Source organism: Patagioenas fasciata, chromosome 5, assembly GCF_037038585.1.
Source record: "Patagioenas fasciata isolate bPatFas1 chromosome 5, bPatFas1.hap1, whole genome shotgun sequence".
Taxonomy (NCBI): domain Eukaryota; kingdom Metazoa; phylum Chordata; class Aves; order Columbiformes; family Columbidae; genus Patagioenas; species Patagioenas fasciata.
Window position 1 is genome coordinate 65,062,816 of NC_092524.1, and position 24,709 is coordinate 65,087,524.

The following is a 24,709-nucleotide window of genomic DNA, read 5'->3' on the forward strand; positions in this document are numbered from 1 at the left end:
TGTCATTTGGTGCTTTTCTGCTCTCTATTGTTTCAGGCCTCGTGATAATTCAGTGGCACACAGTAGGACAGTTTTCTGCTGTGTTACTTTGATAATGTGCAGTCCGCGGTGAAAACAGATTTTTGTATTTTTTCAGGTCTAGCAAGCTGACTTGTATAACCCCTGCACTGGATTCTATATGACAAATGGGTTTGGTGTTTTAAGAATAAATGGTGTAAGCAAGCGCTTGTGTAAGCAAGATAACCTTTCAAAAACTTAGCCCAAGATATATACTTGTTCCTAGGCTTTTAAGTAGTAAATGCTTTTTAACACCGAGATTTAGTTAGGGATTAGTTGACTCTTAACTTAGTGTTTACCCACCATTAAAGCAGGAAGGGCTCTCGTGCCGTTTGCACAGTCGCAGATTAAATCCACGCTTGCGTTAAAGCTCTGGACTGAACACCAGTACCTGGCTGAACAGGTCTCGTGTCTCATAGCCGTGTCTCTGGCTTCTGGGCCTCCACTGCCTTCCAGCTCCCCCCACCTCTCCAACTGCTCCTCTGCCGCAGTCCCGAGGCAGTGTCTGTATCCTGCAGGGATTCAAAAACGCTCTGCCTTTGATTTCCTGTTCTTACCCATCCAAACTATTGTTGGGCAATGTCAACCACAAGTAGTTTATTTGGACAGAGAACTCAGATTCCCTTCTCAGTTCAGATATTTTCCTTCTGTCCAAGCTCAGTGTTCACTCCTAGCAACTCCATTACCCCGTGTCTGTCCCCCTGCCTGGTTCTGCTGCTGTGGCTCCATCACCAGGTCCTGCAAACTGCCCTCTTGGTTCTCCCCCAGATAACCGCTAAGGCCCGTGGATTTGTCTTGCTCATGGCTCTGTGTAACAGCTCTTCCTTTGGGCAGTGCTTTTGAAAGCTGCTCTTGTTCTTCAGTGTCCTGTGAGAACACTGCTGGAGCAATAAGGCCATTGATGCTGCTGGAAGGCCATGGTCACGCTAACAATGCAGTCACCCTACAATCTGTGCTAATGCATTTGTCTGTACTGCCGGAGACCACAGGTCCCTTCGACTGTGCGCGTTGCCTCACAGTCCGAATTAAGGGCTTCTTGGCACTACTGCGCTTCCAGAAACCTGGCTTTGATCACCAGTTTTGTGTCAGGCAAGTCAGCTACGTAACTGATTTTCAACACGTGACTAAAGTATCCCAGGGCAGGGAAGGATTTTAGTTCTCAGAAGTTTTGTTCACTTAAGGATTAAATGCCGTTGTTATTTCAGCAGCATAACTTCAGTTTAGATGCCAGCCAATGGATTAGATGTAGCTTTACTCGTAACCAGGGGTTCTCTAGATTTCCGCACAGTTGCCACTTTTGCGTATAACCCTTCCACATGAAATAGCAAATGACAGCCAAGGTACACAAAAGTTGCATGTGTATCTGAATGACACACATTAATACGCATATGCAGCTCTGCATTCATTAGGGCACTTACCTGAGGCTTTATAAACTGAAAACATCATAAGAGGGATGGAGAGTTCAGAGAAGAGCGATGAAGCTGGTGAGGGGTCTGGAGCACAAGTCTGATGAGGGAACTGGGGGGTTCAGCTTGGAGAACAGGAGGCTGAGGGGAGACCTTATCGCTGTCTACAACTACCTGAAAGGAGGTTGGAGCATGGAGGGGGTTGGTCTCTTCTCCCAAGTAGCAAGTGATGAGAGAAAATGGCCTCAAGTTGCACCAGGGAATGTTCAGATTGGATAGTAGGAAAAAATTATTTACGGAAAGGGTTGTCAGGCATTGGAACAGGCTGCCCAGGGCAGTGGTGGAGTCACCATCCCTGGAGGGGTTTAAAAGATGTTTAGATGAGGTTCTTAGGGACATGGTTCAGTGCCAGGGTTGGGTTACAGTTGGACTTGATGATCTCAAGGGTCTCTTCAGAAAATAAAAAGATCACCTGTGAGGTTTATCTTTACCCATCTGGGTGGACCCAGAATCTCATGGATGCCTCCTGGTTGCTGCTGCTCCCTCCCAGGGTCCTGAGCTGAATCCCCGCAGTTCTGCTGCTGTCTAATTCATCCTGGGATAAATAAATGGAGAAATGTCATCTCTCGGGCCGTACGGCTGAGGGGAAAGGCGGAAGGGCTGCAGGCAGAAAGCAGCGCTCCTCTCAGGACAAGACGACAACACAAGCGCAAGCGTTTGAGTCTCTCACAGGCACTGCACGGGATTTCAGCCGAGGGCCAGGCCACCTGCCCCGGGCAGGGAGTGTGTAACCTCACCTGTCGGCAACTATTCTGGGTGCAAACAACGGCCTTCCAGAGAAACAGCAAAGGAAATTTTAGCGCTTCCCTCCACTTTTAAAGGGAGCTCCGAGCCTGGAATAGACCTTATTCTTCTGTTTATTACAACATAGAAAAAATACGTTCATTTAGTCCACTCCTCAGAGCAGTTTTCAACAACTATTAATGGGTGATGCGTAAAACGTGGTCCGGGCTTCACTCCTGAGCAGCTCCCCATGTCCTGCAGTTTGTACACACGGGTGGCAAAGGCCATCCCGCCACAGGGAGCCCATCTCTGCTGCCATTAGTCTACATTCTGCGACAAGGAGAGGGGAAGCAATCGGTAAAAGCAGATGATCAAGTGGCAAGTGCCACCCCAAAAGCCAGACAAAGGGATGTTCCTGCCAAAACGAGCTCCTGAACACAACAGAAAAGTTGCAAGCAGAGCTAAACGTGAAAAAAATGAAAGCAATTTTGCCTACTTTAACAACCTAGCCTTGTATCAAGGCTTCTCAGATTCCTTCTGGAGGAACCCAGTGGAAAGACTTTCAGCTAAAGATTTGTTTTCCAGACAAAGGTAAGAACCAAGTGACATCAGGATGGATCCCGCATAAGAGTTGTGTCAGCACAGATCCAGGGCCTCTCATCTCCAGCTGGCAGGAGGGAAAACCCGCTCGTCTGAACTGGGGAAACGAGTTTTATGGGAAGAAAATGTAGGCTTGAATATTGACACTAAATGTTATAATCAAAATGGTATTTAAATGCTTGTGCAAATAAAACCCTGCAATAAGAGTAAAACCACAAACTTTAATAAAAAAGCCTGGCTTTATTTAAAAAAAATTTACAAGTGTATTTCTTTAAACCTCAAACATACACAGCTGAGTTATTCACATCTTCCATTAGATGTGGCTTATTGCTTCAGCCTCCCTCAGCAAAGTGCCACATGACTAACGAGCTTCCCCCTCCACAAAAATGTACCTACCATTTTACAAAGCTCTCGTGCAGACGTCGTCTTTTTTTTCCCCTTTAGCACTTAAACACAGCTGGTTTTACACAGGAAAGTGACTGCAGTTTAGCCTTTGTGCAGATGGCAGCAATTTTACCCAACCTTTGCTGGCTTGATTTGCCTCTCGCTCGGCACGGCGTCCCTTGATCCCAGGCTGACGCTAACTGGGGTGCCAGAAAAGGCCACTGAACGCGTCCTGCAAGGCTCGGTGACAGGCAAGAGAAGAAGTGTAGCCCCCAGCAAGATCCTGCGGGGAGGCGGCTCGCACGTGGTTGAGATACCTAGACCAAAGAGAAGCATTATTTTAGGTGAGATACAAGCACGTCAGTCGCATGCGTAGTTCACAGTACAGTGAGGTCGAGGCTGTTTTTTGGGAGAAAGCAAGGAGATGGAGCTGCCTACTGCAAACAACTATGAACATACAGTATAAAACTTGCATTCATAAAAATAAAGATGATGCTGATGCACCTTCAGACAAGCTGCACAACCAGCGGCCCAAAAAAGCTTGGCTCTTTGCAGTAGGTTGCACAGAATTAAGCACACTCACTGGGTTGTATTTTCTGCGCTCACTCTGGAGGGCAGGATGTGTTTCCCCGCTTTAGTAGCTCCTTCCAGTGACAATGACAAGAGGATGGACCAGACTCCTTTCAGTGGTGCCAAATGACAGGATGAGGGGCAACGGGCACAGACTGAAACACAAGAGGTTCCATCTGAACATGAGGAGAAACTTCTTTACTTTAAGGGTGACAGAGCCCTGGCCCAGGCTGCCCAGAGAGGCTGTGGAGTCTCCTTCTCTGGAGACATTCAAACCCGCCTGGACATGACCCTGTGTGATCTGCTCTGGTGACCCTGCGTTAGCAGGTGGGTTGGACTGGATGAGCTCCAGAGGTCCCTTCAACCCCAACCACTCTGTGATTCTCTGACACCACCACAAGCTTTCCTGCCCTCCCACTGCACTCGGGGGGTTTCAGTTCTGCCCGCTTGGCACCAGGCGCTCCCCAGAGCCAACTGTGCCAGCTGCAGGGCTGAACTTTCTGCCCACAGGCTTATCTGTATCTGGAGCAAGTCCACTGGCACCAGGGAATTAGATCTGTAGGAGGCTGTCATCGACTTTTCGGCTAAAGAAGCCTCTAAACTTCATTAATTAAGCATCATCACCCATTTGCAGAGCCATCTGATTCTACACCAAACCAGCTGGACCGATGAGCTGCCATTTGAACACGCCGCCGAGAGCTCTTGGTTCCCTTCGGTTCATCCAAGGGCTCCAACCCAGCCCTGGGTGCCGAGAGATCCCACTCGAGATGTTTTCTTAGGGGCTTGAATGGTTTCGTTCAATGCTCTAGAGCTCTTGCACCTCACATGAGACAGGTAAAAGACCCCATTCTCAGCTAGTTCTGCACCAAAACCCCACCAAACACAAAGACAGACCGCAGCCTGGTGCAATCAGCACAACGACCGTCTCAAATTCGCAACAGCAGATAAAATACCGTAAATGAGACGCGCTTTTCACAGCACTGAGCTGTTTTGATTCATCACTTGGTACATGTTGCTCCTGGGAAGGTTGAGTCATTCCACCTCTGGCTTGGCAATTCAAGCATAAACTTGCAAAACGCATACAGCCTTTTATGATGTTATCCCGAGAAACCTAAACCAGCTGCACTTTTGGCAGGAAAATACAGGACCACCAGTAAAATATCCAAAACAGTTGCATCTTTTAATTTATGACTGTACACTGTTTCCATAAAGAGTATATAAAACCGGTCAGATTTTATAGGTAAGACATAATAAACAGTCATACCCATTGATGCCATAAACGTGTAGAAAAAGAGGTTACTCAGAAATGATTAATTACAGTTTTAAAACTGTATTTCTTGCACCTAATAACCGCAATGCACAGACACGAGTGATTGCTGATGAGATGCTAAAGCTGAGACTGAGTTTAAGCCGGGCTCAGCTCGGGTGCTTTATACCGACCCGTGTTGGAGTCCGCTCCTCGCTGCTGGACACTGTTCCCATCAGCACGGGCACAGACATTAAAACAAAACCCCTTTTAATAGCATTTAGCGCCAAGGGGGTCTGCAAACACAGCAGCAAAGCTGGTGCTGTCTCTTAATTTGCAAGGAGCCTGCAGAGAACTTCAGTGTTGTGGGAGAATGCGTTTCAGAGATCTTTTTAAAAATTTTTGTAAACATTATTACTTGTCCCTTAGTATTTTAGAAGGAAAATCTCATCCTTCCCAACGGCCTTTTACAACTGCATCGGGCAACAGGAGCTCCTTCCCCCCGCCAGGAATGATGAAGGGATACAGACAACAACACATAATTGCCTTCAAAACGCTGCTGTGGAACCACCTCCGAACCAGGGGGTCTTGTAAAAATCAATTCCCATCTCAGATTTTACTCCTATCATGTTTTCATTGGGCAAACGTCATTTTCCACTCATGCACAGAACAGTCTGGAGAAAACGGGATTATTTTACATTTCTGTATTAACAAAGGTTGGTTATGTGGTTTTTATTATTTTTTTTATCTTCCATTACTTATACCAGTGAAGGAGGAGGGGGCAAAGTCTATCGTTTCTTTGTTTTTAGGTCATTTGAAATCGGGGCATCAGTTCTGTAAGAGGGCCTGATTTACAGCTATTACAGCATTTCTAGTTAATGGGTATGTGATCTCTGAAGCCGTACAAAACCATCGCCAAAAAGGCTCGGGTCAACTTTTACTACGGCAACCTGCATTAATTCTCCTTACTCCCGGTGAAACAAGCACGACGGGCTGTCAAGTGAGGTCTTTATTTTCTTGTTAAGTATCTTCATTTACCGCTCTTGACCCATTTAATTACTGTGGTACACCAGGCAATTGCAAAGAATCTGCCACGCTGAAGCTGCACAATGAGAAGCGAATGTTCCACTGGCTTTTCCCCACCGATCCCCACCTGTGCCGCCCGGATCCAGCCGTGCCCTTCACAGGAGCATCTCTCTGAACGGGATTCCTGGGGTTTCTGGCACATCTTTTCACGTCCACTTTTACACCGGCAGCAGGAAGAAGCGCTTGCCAAGTTTTATTTCCAAAGAGTCGAGCTCCGTTAGGAGCTGGAGGTAATTGCTCTCACTAGTTAGCAAATTCCAGCGCGCTAGGTCTGTTTTTCATAGGTTTATTTTAAGTACCTGTAAATCTTATAAGCAGAAACCAGGAAAAAGAGGTTTGCTTTTTCTGGTACTCGGGTTTTTAATGGAACTTGTTTTTACTGAGGGCAGCCCAAACTCTGAAGTTAAAAAAAGCCCGCACTATTATTTTTGAGCAGGGCTAAAGGGCTGTGTGTTCTCTGCCCCACGGTTTCCCCGTCGTGCCCAAACAAGCCCCTTCCCTCCTCTGCAGCCACTGGGTGTTGATCTTCCCCATCCCCATCAGGTAAGACACATCGTATTCTGTTCTCCGCGAGCCTTCAGGGGCTCATTCCTGACCTTTAGTTTCTCATCACCAAGCAGGAAAAAAAAAGCCTCCTGTTTTCAAGGAAAAAGGTGTAATTCACACTTAGCGCAGAGGCTCCCAGTCAAGCTGAGGGTGGGTTTCCTTCGTGTCTTCACTTGTCTGAAGGCCAGGTCTCCATCACTTCATCAGGAATGACTGGGACCGCTGGTGAATCACAGAATGTCAGGGATTGGAAGGGCCCTGGAAAGCTCATCCAGTCCAATCCCCCCCTGGAGCAGGAACACCCAGCTGAGGTTCCACTGGAAGGTGTCCAGGCGGGTTTGAATGTCTGCAGAGAAGGAGACTCCACAACCTCCCTGGGCAGCCTGGTTCAGGCTCTGTCACCCTCACTGAGAAGAAGTTTCTTCTCAAATTTAAGTGGAACCTCTTGTGTTCCAGTTTGTACCCATTACCCCTTGTCCTATCATTGGTTATCACCAAGAAGAGCCTGGCTCCAACCTCCTGACAGTCACCCTTTATATATCTGTGAACATCAATGAGGTGAAGTTCGGGTCCTGTGCCTTTCCAACCCAGCACCACTTGGCACCGCCGGTTCCAAGATCTAGGGGACCCAACACCAGTTCATCAGATGGAAACACCCAAGACCACTGGGACACGCTCCCCTCCCTGCTCAACATGGCAGTCGAAATTCACCAAAGGCTTCAGAAACAATCAGAAATGATGGAGAAAACAGCACGCTCAGACCATGCTAAAAAGAATTAAAATACAATAAAATTCCCAAAACATCCAACCAACAAGCCAAATAAATTCCCCAGGACTTCCCTCCACCCACCCAACTGGAAGTATCAGCGCTCGGGGTTATTTCACACAACCTTCCACCATCTACCTGAGACGAACGCGCTCCCACTGGTATTTCTGCAGATGCATCAGCGGAGGTACATGTGGAGTGCTGTGTATTTGGCACACAGACTTTACTGGTTTTGATCTATTAGGTATTTTATGGAGGTGAAGAAAAGAAAAATCACAAGTCGTTGACAAAAAAAAACCCGTAATGTAATTCTATTCCACAGGATAGATTTACTGCTCATCTGATTATCTGCAGTATCCAAGACTGAAAGTAATGGAGCAGACATTAGATCTGGGAAATTCTCCAGATTAATCATTTAAATAATAAATAGTGGTTGCATGAAAGCAAGCAAAATACTCCAGTCTGGAAAACTGTGTAAGGCAGTAGCAGACGCTGCATTCCTGAACCCTTCTGGAGACAGTATTTTCATTACATTTACCAAGTCTCCAAGATGAGCTATTGATGCATTATTCAGAGTAATCTTGCAGAGATGGAGTTTTATCAGATGAGAACAGCACATAAGAAATCGGGTTTTCTCTGGCCTGGTTTTTGGTGAGGAATGTGTGGTCTGGGTTACTCTATAGCCCCTGAGCAGGTAAAAAACAAGCTCCTCCAAGCAACGCTGGTTTTGTTTGAACTGGTTCTACCACGCAGTCAGGCCACGCAGCCAAAGCAGAATTTGCTTATAAAATGAGATGAGTTCATTGCTGTTCTTCGTTAAATAGCCCTAGGAAATTCATTTGGGAACAGGCTTTGGCTGGGTGTTATTCAAATACCGTGTGGCTCTCCCTTCCTCACAGACTGTCCTAAGGTAGGACAAAATCACGACACACAAAGCTGGTACTCGAAGTAGTAGCTCAGAACAGCAATTCATCCTCTGCAGACCAGCTACAAGCTCGATCCCCAGCCCTCACAAGTTAAAAAGCAGCGGCTCATCTATTTTAACAGACACCCTTTGGGCACTCTCATCATATTCAGATCTTAGAAAACAAAGAAGCTATTACTAGTGTTCGGAATTCCCACTGAACACCAGCCAGCACGGCCCGTTCCAACATCTAATGCAACTTCTACACAACTCGGCAAAGGCTCCTCACAAACCCAACTTGTCCCCTCCTGCTGGCCTTGTCCCATGGCCAAGGTCACAATTCCAGCCCCCACGGCAGCGAGACACCCACATCAGCTCTTCTCCTCCAGGGAAACAACAACTAAATGGGAGAAATACATTTAAGAGTTGAACGAGGAAAATCGATCCTTGGAAAGGAGTAGGTCCATGGCTGCCTCAAGGAACCAAGACATTATTTAGTTGATAAATACATAGTAACTGCTTTAATTACCTTAATTTCAATGTGACCATGAAGTCAATAAAATTGACAGCAAGTTCTCATGGTTTGGGGTCTGCTGGAAGCACCATCAAACAGGCAGTAAATGCAAGAGCAGAGTGGGGGTGGTGGTTGTTTTGGTGGTGGTTGTTGGTGGGTTGGTTGGTTGTTTTTGTGCATACAATTGCAGCAATCGATGTGAATGTCAAGAAACTGCTAAGCATGACAGATCCCAAAGCAGACAGAAAGAGAATATATTTTTAACCGGATTATGTCACCTGTTAATTTTGCAGCAGCACAAGACCAAATACAGCCCATAGTGTTGGGGTACAAGGAAAAGTCCGTCAAAATCCACCACAATGCAGCTCTGGCTACAGAAGAACCTTTGATGACATTTCCAGGAACCCACTTCAATTGCTTGGAAATAAACATATCTGTACTTAGATGATTTTTGAGTATTTCTTCCCACCTTTACTTCAGAGGGAAACTTCAACCAACTATCCAATAAGAGTTAAAGTCTTCGCAATAAATTCCTCAACATCAGATGCCTACTGACTCTAATGGGTCTCTATTGCAGTAATGATTTAAGAGAAGAAATTCTTAATTTAGAGTTTGAGTTCACGGCTCCTAGAACTTCCATTTCTCAGCTTTAGGTCTTTTAAGTGAAGAACTCCGTTCTACCAGAAATAACTTTTCCCCGCAGAAAAGCCAAGAAACCTCCAACCCACCAAAATCAGTAAAAGAAATCTGGGACGTCTAGTGATTCTTTTTAGCCTCTTCCATGTACTTTTTCTAACCAGCGATTTGTTTCAAACACAGTCAGAGTGTCTCTGGGCAGGAGCACATGTCAACTGCGTGTGGTGAAAACGAAGGTCTTTAACATTAAAATAAAGCAGGTCTGCCACAGCTAAGATGGAACAGCACAGAAATCTGCTACCAGACATTGAAGGAGGAAATATAAGTAATATTAGCCATGAGACAGCTGTCTCTGATAATGTCAGTCCTGACTCCAAAGGTAGAAATCGGGGATGAATTATTCCTCTTCTCTTTGTCTCCCAGCAGCACCTCGGGGCTCCTGTCCCACAGCAGCCGCTTCGCTCCGCACCCAACAGCTGCTGCAGCGACCAATAAAAGAATCGCCGGAGCGTTTAACAGAAAAATTAAGGCACTTTTATTTGATGTTTCACATAAACTGCTTCCTCTTTTAATGGTGAAACGCATACATAAACGGTAAGATATATCCAATTACCTGCACCAGGGATTTTATTACAAATTACCTGTGACATTAGTGAGGACGGTAGTGAACCTGGCAGTAGAACAATCTCTAAATGCAAAGGCACCAAGAAGCCATCCTTGGTGGGGAAGACAACAATCAAAATTCCCCACGCTGCTTTTCCTGAAAACTTCCTCTTTTTGTGATAAAATCCAGACTCCAGAGAACAAACATTTCCACGGAAAAGTCAACATATTGGGGGATGGAACAGAGGGAGATTTCCTTGTGACGGCTACGTCAAAATACATCGTCAGTGCTCCTAAGTGAATGTGTCATTAAAACAAAAACACACCAAAAAAACCCCCCACAAACAAAGAAAACACAGAGAAACACACACAAAACCTCTTCTACTGGTAAAAAATAATTTAAAGAAATGAAAGTTTTAGAGAGCACCTGGTTCTCCAGCATTTTCCTAGTACTTCAGTTCGGCTGCAGTACCACTTCATAAGTGTATTTGGAATTTGTACATACAGTACCTTCTTTCCCTTTTAGAAATTCTAGTGCTCGATACAGAGCGAAAAGTTCACAAGCCTGTGCCGACCACGCAGGGCTTAAAGATCCTGACTGAAGAACACTCATGGTCTTACCGTCTATTATCGCATATCCTGATGTTCGTTCCCCATTTACCACTCCTGTTTCGTATTTCAGCATTCTACTATATGTTAGCCATTTTTTCTGCTTTCTGTTGTAAGATTCCTCTTACACTGTGCAGGGTGTAAACTGTTAATCTCCCCCCAAATATTATCTTCTTAGCTTCCTCCACTAACAAAGTTGCTGCCACCAAAGCTTGTAGGCCATCCTCGCCTTACAAGATCTAATAATTTTGAATAATACCCTATGAGTTTCTTGCTCCCTGCCCAATCTTGGGTCAGTACACCATATGCAGTTTGATTAGTTGTTTCTACAAAAAGCTGAAGCGGTCTCCATACATCAGGTGAACTTAAAACAGGGGCAGTCATCAGAGAGTTCTTTAATACTCCCAAACGTTCTCCATCTTTGTCACTCCAACTGGATGTGAGACCAGAATCAGTTGCCCACATTTATTTAATGCACAGACAACCATTTATTTGCCTTTGGAGTAAGAGAGAAGCCGACACCATTGCCAAAAGGTGGGATGAAAAAGTCTGGAGGAAAAAAGATCAAAGAAGAAGGAAAAATGCTTTTTGCCCCACAGAAACCGACTGATATGATTTTAAAAGAAGTGGATGTTGTTAAGTGTAAAGGCAGGAAACTAATGATAGCAAATATGTTATAAAATAAAGGAAACTTTGTATTACTCTGACATAAATTGCATTTTCTCCATTTTCTGTCCTGTTGTGCACACAGGTTTCTGCAGGTACTGCCATAATAACCATTTATTTTCAGACAACTCCAGCCCCAATACAGGGTCCTACCCAAGAAGGCACCAGCCTCGACAGAATTATTTCATGTGGAGAAAAACTATAGACTATACAACTACCCACTTAAAGCACTGTAGATGTGAAGACCACAGACTTAAAGCACTTGGAAATGGGACACAAGGTGACCTGTTCCCATCATCAAAGGAACTGCAAATCCAATTAACGCCTGTGGGCAACGTTAAAAGTGTTAACAAGTTAAATGAATCTCTTCTTTCCACTGAGGAGTTATGCAAGCTAGAGATTTACATTTGACAAGAATTTATGTGTGTCAGTCCAGCGCGTGTTTGATAAGCACATTTTTGCACCTCACGTGAGCCCAGGGTTCACCATGAGTGTCTGCAGATTTCCTTTGATAATAATCAAATGATATATTTAATCAGATTCTCTTAACATTTGACCAGGCAGCATCGCTTCCGATGAGATGTAACAGTTTAAACCTTAGAAAATGTAAATACAAGAGAGCAGCCATTCCTGTCTGTGCTGTAAATTCAGTGATCTGAACTAATGCAGGAAATTTTGAATGCACTTTCAAAAGTTAAAGTCATGACAGAGACCATATTGTTTTGTTGGAGGTTTTTTAGTTTAAAAAAATAAAATTAAAAATGAAAATAAGCAAACTGAAGCTGCCCGAGTACACCATAATCCCCAATAGACAGACTTCAGAGAAAGGAGGCATATTTTCAGCTGGTATAAGTCAACATGGTCTGTAGATTTCTGTGCTGTGATAGGGCAGATTTGAGACAACAATAATCTGAAAGTTCTCCCCATTTTAGCGAGTGACTACCTGCTTTAAAATAAAAATGGGAAATGGAAAGCAGAACCTGCAAACACATTAATCCTTTGCAAGCAAAGGAAAACTAAAGGCTACACCATCTATTTTTGTTCACGTTTCAACTGAATAAAGGATATTTTATAGAAGCGCTACGCTGACTTGTCTTCAGTTATTGGGGGGGCTTCCTCACATTCCACTTTGTCCCTAGTAATATATTTAGTGGTTTTAATGGCTCTATACATGTCAGTCAAGAACCATCACCCATGATGCTGCATGAGTAGTTTGCTGCTTGTTGCTCACCGCACATCTCAGTACCGCATGTTCCCGCTGCCGTTTCCAAAATATGCACCACTGGTATACATGCGGATGAATTTTATTTTTCCCTTCAAACTGAATGGATTTCTGCTTAAATTCTTTCTCCAATTACAGAATCACAGAATGTCAGGGGTTGGAAGGGACCTGGAAAGCTCGTCCAGTGCAATCCCCCCACCGGAGCAGGAACACCCAGCTGAGGTTCCACAGGAAGGTGTCCAGGCGGGTTTGAATGTCTGCAGAGAAGGAGACTCCACAGCCTCCCTGGGCAGCCTGGGCCAGGCTCTGCCACCCTCATCGAGAAGAAGTTTCTTCTCATATTTAAGTGGAACCTTCTGTGTTCCAGTTTGTACCCACTGCCCCTTGTCCTATCACTGGTGTCACCAAGAAGAGCCTGGCTCCATCTTCATGACACTCACCTTTTCCATATTTATAAACATCAATAAGGTCACCCCTCAGTCTCCTCCAAGCTCAAGAGCCCCAGCTCCCTCAGCCTTTCCTCACACCGCAGATGCTCCACTCCATCATCTTCGTGGCTCTCTCCCAGGGCAGTCATCCTCCCCTCCCCCTCACCACCACCCCATGATGAGATGTTCTCCCCCAGCTGACCCTCACCCTGCTGCACAAGGAGACCCTTCCCAAAGGGGTTTCCACCAGCAGATTTTCATCCTACTTTGCACAGCAAAGCACCCACAGCTACAGCCCCCGAGGTCAATTCTGCTGTCTCTTGTTTTAGAGAGGAGTGGGCAGTGCAGAAGAGGCAGGTCTGCCATCGATGAAACCAAGACCTCTGAGGACATCACCTGTCAGTCTCCTCCAAGCTAAAGAGCCCCAGCTCCATCAGGCCTTCCTCATATGGAAGATGCTCCACTCCCTTCATCAACAGCTGCTTGAATTCATTATCCCTGCATACACAGCTGGTAACAAAAGGTTAATGTTTATTTCTGGAAACTTCGCTCACGGGAAGCCTTTGCTCAGCACCAGCGACTTCCGACACCCGTGCCCCCGCCAGCAGAGGCCTTGGGAGACGCAGGGGCACCTGGTCCCCCATTTGTCACCTTCCGAGGTCACCCGCCAGCTGTCTGTCCTCAGCCCCACCACCGCGCCAGGGGCATTCTCCCTCGCTCAGGTTTCCAGGTCTGAACTTCCAGATCCAGTAAATCAATCGGCCGTCGCAGAAGTCGCTCGAGCAACTGCAAGGGAAGCGTTTTGGCACCCTTGAGCGGCCCCGCTGCGCGGCAAGGACACCGCAGCCCCGGCTGGAATCCGGCAAAGCGCTCGCGCTGCATGAGCGGGACAGATGACACTTGGGAGGACGGCAGAGCTGAAGCTACATTTAGTCTGTGACTAAATCAGGCTCCACTCGTACTTGACCCTGAGAAGAATGTCATTGAATGCAAGGGCCTCTTCTCGGCTATAATAGAGCTTTTTTTTCTCTTTTCAGTGGCTAAAAAGACTGTTAAGCCAGCATTTCTGTGACTGCAAAGCAGCCCCCTCTTTAACATGTCACTGATGTATTTTGGCATGGATCTCTCTTCAAATTTTTCATCTTTCCCCCTGTCCTCCACCTCCACTCTTCCTCCTACATGCTACATTTAAGACAAAGCTCACCAGAAGAACATGGATATGTTTAAATAATTACTCTGAGGAAGTTAACCATTGTTTTCTATCTTACTACCCAAGTCAGGATTGTTTTCACTGTCTTATTTTTTTATAAGGATAGGATTAGTTTAGTCTTAAAGAAATCTTAAAGAAATTCCATGGCTGGGGAACCTTTCTATGGGTTTGGCTCCCGGGAATATAGCATCTCAGCATCTCTTCTGCAGGCAGAGAGGGACAACACAACTTTTATCCTGAAAAACAGTTATTTTGGACACACAAATTATTCTTTTGGGACAAAAGCTCCCTGCTGTTTCTTACTCTCTGCCTTTTTCTCTGACTTGCACACACCCCACTGGGTACCACAAATCCCCCGGTGTGTGGCAAACAATCCATATTGATGAACTGGGGCTCTGGGTGAGCTACGTGAGATTCCTCCTGGACCAGCTCCTATGGACTTCATAGAGCTGTGAAGCAACCAGAGCCCTTTCTGAGTAGAGCGCTCAGGTAGAAACACCTACAGAAAGAGGAGGGAGACGCGCAGAGACTTTTTTTCCCCCCTTTTTAGTATCATTTTGCTTCATGTGTAGTTCTGTGTCAACAGACCACAAGGATGGTCACGGCCACACCACAACTGCAGAGTACAGGAGTGTCTGACACAGGTGTAACCTCCTCCACCCTCCCCGAGTTTGCCTCCTCCATCTACCTGCCCTGGTGCTCGGCTCAAAAATGCCACCACAGGGCAGTGGTCTCAGTGGGAACGATGAGGCTGGAGCTGAGTGAACAGAAACGTCATCATCTCCCCCTGCCAGCATAAAGATCAGGAGAATAACATCAGAAATGCATCCACCACGGCCACAGGCTTTGCCCCCAAAGCACTTCTGATGGAAAACACATCATCTGAATAAAGAAAAACCTGTATACAACCTCAGCTGTGAAAATATTGTCTCTCCAGGTCAGCCAGTCTATTCTGTTTTCACTGTGACGCAGCCTCCCCTGCTCTGACAGGGCAGCAAGGAATTCACGTCGTATGGTAATTCCAGCTTAATGACTCAAACACAACAGCACAAGATGCACAAGAATTTCTAGAGGGTTTTTAACCTCTGATACTGATCAGATAAGTAAGCCGCCAAACCTAATAATTATCTCAAATGAATAACTTGCTCTGTGCTCATACTTATTCATTAGAGATAACAAGAACCCAAAGCTGTTTTCTTTAGGCAGTATTTGAAAAGCATAGCTGTCGAAAGCAAAAAAAATGCAGTTTGAATGACACTATGTAAAGAAGATGAGACTGTTCAGGTCAAAAGAAAGTGGAAAAAACCAGCCTGCCTGGTATCACAGCTGACTAATGCTCTAATGCATTAGACCCTCGGCTTCTTTAGGTGCTGGGTGCTGCTGCTCCGGTCAGCGTTTCAGTCTGATGTCGCGGATCAGGTTTACAGCGCTCAGCCACGCCGGCATCTGCTCCTCAGGAAGGCCTGGAAGAGGTGGGATGGAGAAAAGAGGCGGCGGAAGCAAGGAGTGAGGGTTTCTCCCCAAAACCCCAGCTGGGGTAAGAATTAGAAGCACCTGCCCAAGTCCTGGGCGGCCTTTTGGTTGAGCTCTCCAAGCCCAACCTGCAAAGAGACCACTCGGCATCCCAGAGCAAAGACAGAGGCGGATGGAGAGGGGAACAAGTTGCTCTGTTCTCTTGTAAATATTTTTACAGGGGAATGGAGGAAAAATTAACACTCCTTCAATCCTAAACACTTTCCTCCTATCTGTCAACATATGGTAGGAAGTATTATTATTTGGCTTAAATATGAAATATCATCAAGCCTATTTTTCTACTTCAACAGTTTGACATTTCTATTGTGAAATCTGGGTGTAATTCTCTGGATTTTATTGTCCTTCTCTATTGTGCCCTGGTGGAATCTCTAGAGGGGAAGAAGCAGTGATGACGGGAGATTTTCATTTTACTCTTCTAAAAAGACAATGAATTCAATGTCTAAATAGAATAATTCTTTATTTTATTATAATTTCTGCTAAATTATTTTTATTTGCTGCTGCTTTCAGTCAAATACGATTTCCTGAGGCAGCCAGAGCACGGATATCAAAGCAGAAATGAGCTGAGTTGGGCAGAATCCCTTTGTTTCACCTGGGGGAGAACGGTGCTAACAGAGTTGTCCCAGAGGAGTGACACCCACAGTGACTCGGGTTCTCCATGGATTATTTGTATAACACCTTGACCCACCTTGCAAACTGCATTCTCAACAAACGTACCCAAAGAAGCTGTGCCTACTGATGGAATTGATTCCAAAACCCTCTGCTTTTTTAAACGTTCACAAAGAGTGCCCAGCAACCTGGGGGGGGGGGGTAGTAATAAATAATGACATTTAACAAATTATCTGGTGATTTCCCGCTGAGGAGAGAACTCACATTAACACTAGGTGGCAGACGGCTCTGTCACATTGAAGACACCTGCAAACAGATACACTCATCGATGTCGACCGCCAATTTTTTACAAAGCTAAGGGGAAAACAACTGAAAGCAAAATAGCTATAAAACACAGTTTTCCACCCATTCTTCCAGTTCTAATTCTGCTCTGATATCTTTATTGCACATCAGTTCACTGTTCAAAAGATCGCTGGCTATCCCTAAATCTGAATACACCTGCTAACCTTGAACCTTAAATCACCTCTGATCCAATTCAGGTGACATTCTGTATGTGACAGGTGATTCTATAAAGTTTTAAGTAAAACAGAGAATTCACAGTTTAAAGAAATGAGTGACCATTAAAGCAAGTACACATTAAAAACATACACTGTTAGTTACCTTGAAAGATACTTAAAACCAAGCTTGGAGTGCTATAGTCAGCACAATTCTGCAGCGGGAAGAAAACCAACATCCTACAAACAAATCATTCAAAACTGCTCCAGATTCACAGTGCAAGAGGTCTCCTAAAAATAGCACCTCACAGAGATGCATTTTCAGGTGATACTTTCGTAATTACATACAAAATTCAATTGTGTCAACTGGTTTCTTCTAGTTTTACGTATTTAACCCTTTAAAAGTGTTTATTCTTGATTTTATTCTGGTCAATCTCTTTTCAACTACTCTTTAAGTTTCTCTCTCATCTAATCTAAATCCAATATACGTAAGGGAAGAAACATTTTTATTTCTGGTTAAAAAAGGCAGGTAAAGAAATACCAAAAACCACAACTAAAAGGTGGTGAAGCATTTGCTGCGTGGGCTGTAACCTGGACAGAAAATAAAGCAAAGAGCAATGTCAGGTGTAAGGAGAAAGCCATAAGCAACAAGAGGAAAAGTAGAAAATAACCAATATCTAGATGTTGAAAAACAAAAAAAGGGACAGTGGGAGAAGGACACACTATTTCCTTAGATAAATAAGTTAGAGTCAACAGCAAAGACTTCTTCCAGATCGCTGTGGCTTCAGTAACGTGCCAAGCAGTAACGTCCCAGATTGACATTGCTTGCGGGTTGGGTTCTACAAGTGGTGCCAACGAAGAGCTCAGTGCCCTGTGCTGGGTTATTTTGCACCTCTAGACACGGCGGCTCTTTGTGTTTAAATATAGTCTATTTTATCATTCGCAGTTGTCAGCAGTGGAAATTGTCGTCTAAGCAGTAAAAGATGCTGTTGAAGAAACAGGAGGAATTGGCTACAAAGTAAAAATTACTTTGGCCGTGACAACTCATCTCACTGCCCATTTCGAGGGTAAGGGATCAAGCCACCCATTGCAAATCGCTGCCCGAGAGTCAGAAAAATCAATAGTAGGTAGGAAAGCCCACTTGCCAAGGGTACAGCCGCTGCCAGCAGATTATTAATGTATGTCTGCATTCTTTAACGTTTCCTAAGAAGCAACTATGTTAACTGAAAAGGTGCGATGTGTCACCAGCCCTTCTCTTCTCTCCTCTTCATTTTCTCTCTATATTAAAACCTTGGCTACCAAAGAAAACAATCACGTTTCACCTCATCTTTTCCCAGCTTTTCTGAAGTTCAGTTCCTGCTCTATAGCAATATATACAGCCTAAGTACTATCCCTGACAAGCTGTTTGACAGCCCTAAGTTGCACATCTATTTTACTCCCCGAGCTTTGGAGTTGGTCGGGCTCAGATGGGAAATGGAGGCCAATTAAAATAAACACAGACAATATCAATGAATTCTTCAGGAACACATAAGACAAGCAAAATGAAACACTACTGGCTTTTGCCCACAATTAGAGTTGAGCCCATCTCGCAGGCTGAATGCTCTGGCTCAGGTCCAGAAAGACACTTAAGCACATGTCTTATTTTAAGCATGCGAGTAGGCCCATTGATTTTTCACTCATGCCAGTAAGAATATTCAATGCGCTTAAAGTTAAGCACATTGTTAAGTGCCTTCCTGGACCACGGCCAGGCTATTTAGCCCTTGCGAGAGTTAGTCTGCAGATTATTTACCGTTATTTTAACTTCTCACGACTTTGAGATAAAGTTTTATGGTGCATGGAAATATTTCATTCATCGCGTATCGTTCGAGCAATGACTGGTTTACAGCAACCTTCAGGGAACCAGTGTTTTTCCCCTTCCCACATCTTCTGAAGCAGTAACTGGAAGGATTATCAAGACACACAAGCAAATACACCAATAAAGAAAATCAGGTTTGAAAGGGAAGCCAGCAGTCTGACTGATCTGGAAAGCAAAACTAGCGCCACACTGAAAAGCTGAGAGACATCTATTTTCAGTGAAAACGAATATATTTGCCAATATCCCATTCCAATACCAAGTCACGCACAGCAACTTTGAAAAACAAGCTAAATGTTGACTGAAATCAATTATCACAATAAGCACATATTCAATGCCATTTCTCCTTCTTCCTTTTACATCAACTTGAATACAAAATTCAAGACCTGTTAGCGCTTCCTGAGGATGATCTCACCACATCAGAGCACTTTATGGAGATCAAAGGCACAACAAGCACGATTGCTTTTTGCTACAAAAAGCAGCAAATGCCATTCACTTTGCTACAGAAAACTGGATAATTTTCAGGTTGGCATTATCCAAGTTCAGTATTGTACCCTGAATAAGAACTAGAAAAGGAGTTTAACATAAGGAAAGCCATACTGGGTCAGACCAAGGCTCCCTCCACCACAAGAGCAGACAAGGGAGTGCACGGGACCAGCACGACAATATCACAATTTGCTCCTATTTTATGAAAAAGATGTAGGTTTTTACTTCAGTATTTGATTCTCCCTGGAAAGTTTAAACTCAGTAGTGAAAGCATGTCATTGACATGGCAATGTATGAACACAAAGCCAGTTTAAAACTAGATCACCTCTTTGAAACCTCAGGTTGACTCACAGCTGTTCCTCATCACACCTTACACCAATGCAGCTTCACTCATTCCATGTTACCAAGCCCACCCTTCAGAAACAGGTGGACTGCCCTCATGGACAACCTCTGAGACCTCTCCAAAGAGTAATGAAGAAGAATAAGGTAGCCTGAAAACAAATGGACACCTTCTAGTGGGTTCTGGTTTATTTCTTTCAAATTGAGGACTTCTAATCTCTCTTTTTTAAATTTATCTAGAGTTATTTTATATATCTTGGTGCTAAGATTATTACATGAATTTTTCTCATCTTGTCATGCAGAGTCAGAGCAGAAGGACATAAAGGCCACAAAGCAGAGAAGCGCTGAGGCTGGAAGGCACATCTGGAGACCACCCAGTCCAGCCCCCTGCTCAAAGCAGGGTCAGGCAAGCACGTTTTGAACACCCCCAAGGAGGAAGACTTCATAAACTCTCTGGACAACCTGTTCCAGTGTTTCATCTGCCTCACAGTAAACACATTTTAATGGAATTTTCTGTATTTCATTTTACCTCTTGTCTTCTCACCAGGCACCACTGAGAAAAGCCTGGCTCTGTCCCCTTTGCTCTCTGCCCTCCATCAGGTACTTACACACACTGACAAGATTCTTCTGAGCCTCTCCTTCTCCAGATGAAGCAGTTCCAGGTCCCTCAATCTCACCTCACACAACAGATTCCCCAAGTCCTTACTCACTCCAGTGTGTCCATGTCTCTTGCACTGGGGAGCCCAGGACTGGACCCAGTGCTCCAGATGTGTTTCTCACCAGTGTTGAGCAGAAGGGAACCAGAGAATCATAGAATAGTTTGGGCTGGGACCTTCCAAGCTCACCCAGTGCCACCCCTGCCATGAGCAGGGATATCTTCACCAGCTCAGGTTGCTCAGAGCCCTGTCCAGCCTGGCCTGAGATGTCTCCAGAGATGGTTCATCCACCACCTCTCTGGCCAACCTGGGCCTGGCTCTCACCACCCTCAGGGTCAAAAATTTCTTCCTCATGTCCAGCCTGAATCTCTCCTCCTTCTTTTTAAAACCATCACCCCTTGTCCTATCACAACAGGATCATCTCCCTCAACCTGCTGCTAACGCTCTGCCTGATGGTGCCCTTGGGGCCATTGGCCTTTTTCCCCACAAGGACACATCGGTGGCTCCTGGTCAGCTCGGTGTGCTCCAAGGCCTTCTGTGCAAAGCTGCTTTCCAGCTGCTCAGTCCCCAGCCTGTACTGGTGCACAAGGTTATTCCTCCCCAGGTGCAGGACTTGGCATTTCTCTTTGCTGAACTTCACTAAATTGCTGTCAGACCATTTCTCCAGCCTGTCAAGGTCCCTCTGAAGGGCAGCACAGCCATCTGGTGCACGAGCTGCTCCTCTGAACTTTATATCACCGCCAAACTTGCTGAGGGTGCGCTCGTTCCCATCAGGCTGAGCAGTGCTGGTCCCAGTATTGACCCCTGGGTACACCACTTGGTCCTGTTTTGCTTTGAAATCTGCAACACATCCTATGTTAACATCTCTAGGCTATATAGGTTTAACTAGTTCCCATTTTTAAATTAAGATGGTTAAATGAGCGCAATATTCTAACACACGCAAGAACCAAATCTGCTTCTGAACACTACTTGCTGTCTTAACTCATTATTAAATGTTAATTTCCTTTAAGAATAGTTCAAAAATCATTTATGACTTCGAAGGGAAAGAAACTTTTCTTTTTGAACTGCTTTAGTATGTAAGTGGACTTCAAGAAATTATTTCTGGGGACAAAACTGCACAAGAGCAACAAGCAAGCTGTATTCCAGAGCTGGGATTATAGCCAGCTTATGATGGAAAAACATTGAATGCTTATGGCATAATTATAATGCTACAGCATTTGCTGCCAGAATTACAACAATTTTTCTTAACGTTATGCCCTAAATAGAATGTTGTTCAGCTAAACTGAAAGTACACTCCAAGAAATGTGAAAGAAGAAACTTCACAAGATTCCAAATCTAAATTATGAATACCAAGGGCTTGTTTTAATAAAAGCACATTTAGTGACTAAATAAAGTTTCTCAAAACATTATTTTAAAGATAATGCATGCCTGATGTCCAAAAGAGTGTCACATGAGATTTCATCATCGGCTCCTGTAAACTAACCTCAAATTTAGCCAAACGCAACTGTGATCAATATTGTGTCAATCAGAAAACATCTGGGTTTTAAGGCACCAAAACCAGATGCAAGGATGAGGAAAATGTTGGAATCCACAAACTGAGTCGAGTTCTTTGCCACTGAAAAGTCTGGAACAGTTATACTGACAGGTAGAAGCCAAAAGAATGCTAAGTTTTGCTAGTATTGCCACATTTAGCAAGAAGAGAGTCAAGTGCAGGAGAAATAAAAGAAAGCTGGTTTGTTACTGTTGTGTGTTACTCAATTTCTTTCTTTTAAAGATGAAATTCTCTATACTTCAGGCAGTTTGGGGCATGGACTGTGCCTCCACACACCTCTAAATCACTGTACAGGGTCTAGTATGATGGAATTGCATTATTATATGTTCACAGGCACTTCTGGAAAGCAAACAGCAGCAATAAATAACAAAAAACCCAACCGCATAAAATAGAAACACACTCAAATATAGCAACAGACTCTTGAAAAAGCTGAAAGACTAAACACTAAGACCCAAAAAGGCTGGCTATACATAGTAGACTTGTTGTATCATACACAAGGACATGGGGAACAGATTCTACCTTCAGTGTGGAGAGAAGAGGCGGGGGAAAAGAAAACAAACCCACACTGATCACCTTGCATGTCTTAATTAATCTGCTCTGGTGAGCCTGCTTCAGCAGGTGGGTTGGACTGGATGATCTCCAGAGGTCCCTTCAACCCCAACCGGTCTGTAATTAATGGCGACCTTCTGTCGTGGTTGAGATGGACAAATGACATAGACCAAGTTCTTCCAGGATCAAAGTAGTAGATGCAATTTATTGCCGCAAGTGCATTTTTATACAGTTTTACCAATTCGTGTGTCTCTTCACTCTTGGTTACAAGTTACAGCAGTAACATCTCATTGGCTAATTTTGCTATCATCAATGTTACTCTTCTACTCCCTTCTCTGTCACGGATACATCCTTAACATCTCCGGATACTCCTTTACTCCCATCTTTCTCATGGGTAGGCCTTAATATCTTCAAGGCTGATTTCTGCTCCCATGCCCTCTGTCAGGGAATCCATGGACCCATTGTAGTCCCCCACAACCATCCTCAGCCCTGATGGCTTAAAGGGCTCATCCAGCAGACAGAAACCTAATATTTGCCAGCCAGCCAGGTCTTCTAGCCTGTAAAAGCTTTAGTTTTTGCAAAAGCTTTACCTTTGTTCTGCTGCAATGTGCGACCACCTGTAGTAGTAACCGGACAGGGGGGATACAGTCTGGTTACCCAGTTTCACTACAGATGAACTTTAATGTGAATATATCACAGAGACAGAGATCCTTTTAATCACAGAACAGATGTTCTGTTGGGTATGTGGAATGTTCGTACGAATGTGTCCAGGCATGAACATGCACGTGCTGCTCACCCATCATGACCTCAGAAGATATAGAATAAAAACTTGCCTACATCAATCCCTTTTTATTATTTATCCTATCATGTCTTGGCAATAATACTTATCATGTGTTGCAGTGGAAAAACCCACAAGCTAAAACCAGAAACTGATGGAGCAAAAGGTGTCGGAGAGCAAAAAATGGGAGCTTTATTCCTCAAAACAATAAGCTCTACCCTGACAGCCTTGCTGGCTCCTTCTCCACTGACAGGAAATGTCTGTAAAAGAATCATGTGGTGCTGGAACACAAAACTGCAAAGCTTCAAACACGAGACAGGCTGCAGTCCTGACCTCCCCTTCGCCTTCCAAATCCTAGAAACTTAATATGTGACAGAAACCTGTTGACTTCGACAGGGTCTAAATTATACCAATATGAAGTCAAAGAAGCAGAAGAGCTAAAACTGGCACTAAAATTCACTGCTTCATAGTCTCCTGAAAGTCTGGATCTTCACAAAAATAGGCAGAACATCCTAGAGGACCACAGAAGGGCAATGGATTTATGAGGCCTGGGAATCCCAAAACAAAGACGCAGTTGAGTTAGTTGAGTTTATTATTGCATCTCTGAAAGCTTAAATACAGTTTGTTTGCTTTATTAATGTAAAAATAGAGCACAGAAAGCACCTTGTAGAAAAGCCCTGTGTCCGTCCTGTCCTTTGGGCATGTTTCCCTCCCCACCCCTGAAAAGCTGTCTGGCTTTTGACACAATTTGGAGGAAGAATCTTCTCCCCTGGCGAGGTCAATTAACTTCCCTGTATCTGTATCATCTGTCGGAGCCAAATCTGCTCTCTTCTTCGTGTCTGACACAAGCTACACCTACTTGACAGATCAAACAGGTTTTAAAGTAATGACTGTGGTTTAAAGGGAAGTTCCATGGCTACATTGAGTCAAAAAGCCGCAAGACAAGAGGTGAGTGATTATGATATTAGTACGTGAAACACTCTCCTAGAATACTGAAATACAGGAATTCCAGAAACAGTGTGGCCCACTGCTTTAACATACAGCCACATAAACAGCTATATGCATGTTTGTGCACAATGTTATAACCGAGCTTTTTTCTCTTTTTTTTAAGCATACATAAAATATCAGTGCTTTATGCCACACCATACAATTGGATGTCGTTAGATTACATGCCATGCCACCCTTTGGCAGCATTAAACCAAGTGCCAGATCTCATCACATTTTAGGGTCACTGTAACTTAAGTCCAAAATCATCTCCCATTAGCCCCAATTTAATCTTTGTGTTTGTTGTACATCAATGTATAAACCTCCAAATTACAGGCAGCAGAGAAAGAGAACGTATCCAATGTGCTTAATGCAGTTCTTCGTGTTAAAATGTAAATGAACAGGTAGCAGCACGGTTGGTAATGCAGGTTTTACCTTAATCGACTGTTAAAAGCAAGGGGACCAGTACGGCAGCTCTCCCAGATGGTGGCTGGGAACTGGGAGCACTCACTGGATGTGCAAGTGGGAAACAACATCAGGGTCTCTATGGACATCTATAATTCTCAATTTTTAAGTCCCTGAGCAGCACAGAAGAGCCTATCACAGAATTAAAAATAAAATGTAAAAAGTAACTTCTATTTGGG

The 24,709-nt window shown here is 44.4% G+C and overlaps 1 protein-coding gene across 1 annotated transcript in view; it reads right to left on the bottom strand.

Moving 5' to 3' along the window:
- Window positions 1–3,066: 3,066 nt before the first annotated feature.
- The window catches only part of MNAT1 (MNAT1 component of CDK activating kinase), a 129,530-nt gene continuing 107,887 nt past the window's right edge, over window positions 3,067–24,709 (bottom strand). Inside the window, exon 8 of the mRNA XM_065839318.2 lies at window positions 3,067–3,547. Coding sequence (XP_065695390.1) covers window positions 3,427–3,547 — 121 coding nt within the window. The 3' untranslated portion in view covers window positions 3,067–3,426. The remainder of the gene's footprint in view (window positions 3,548–24,709) is intronic.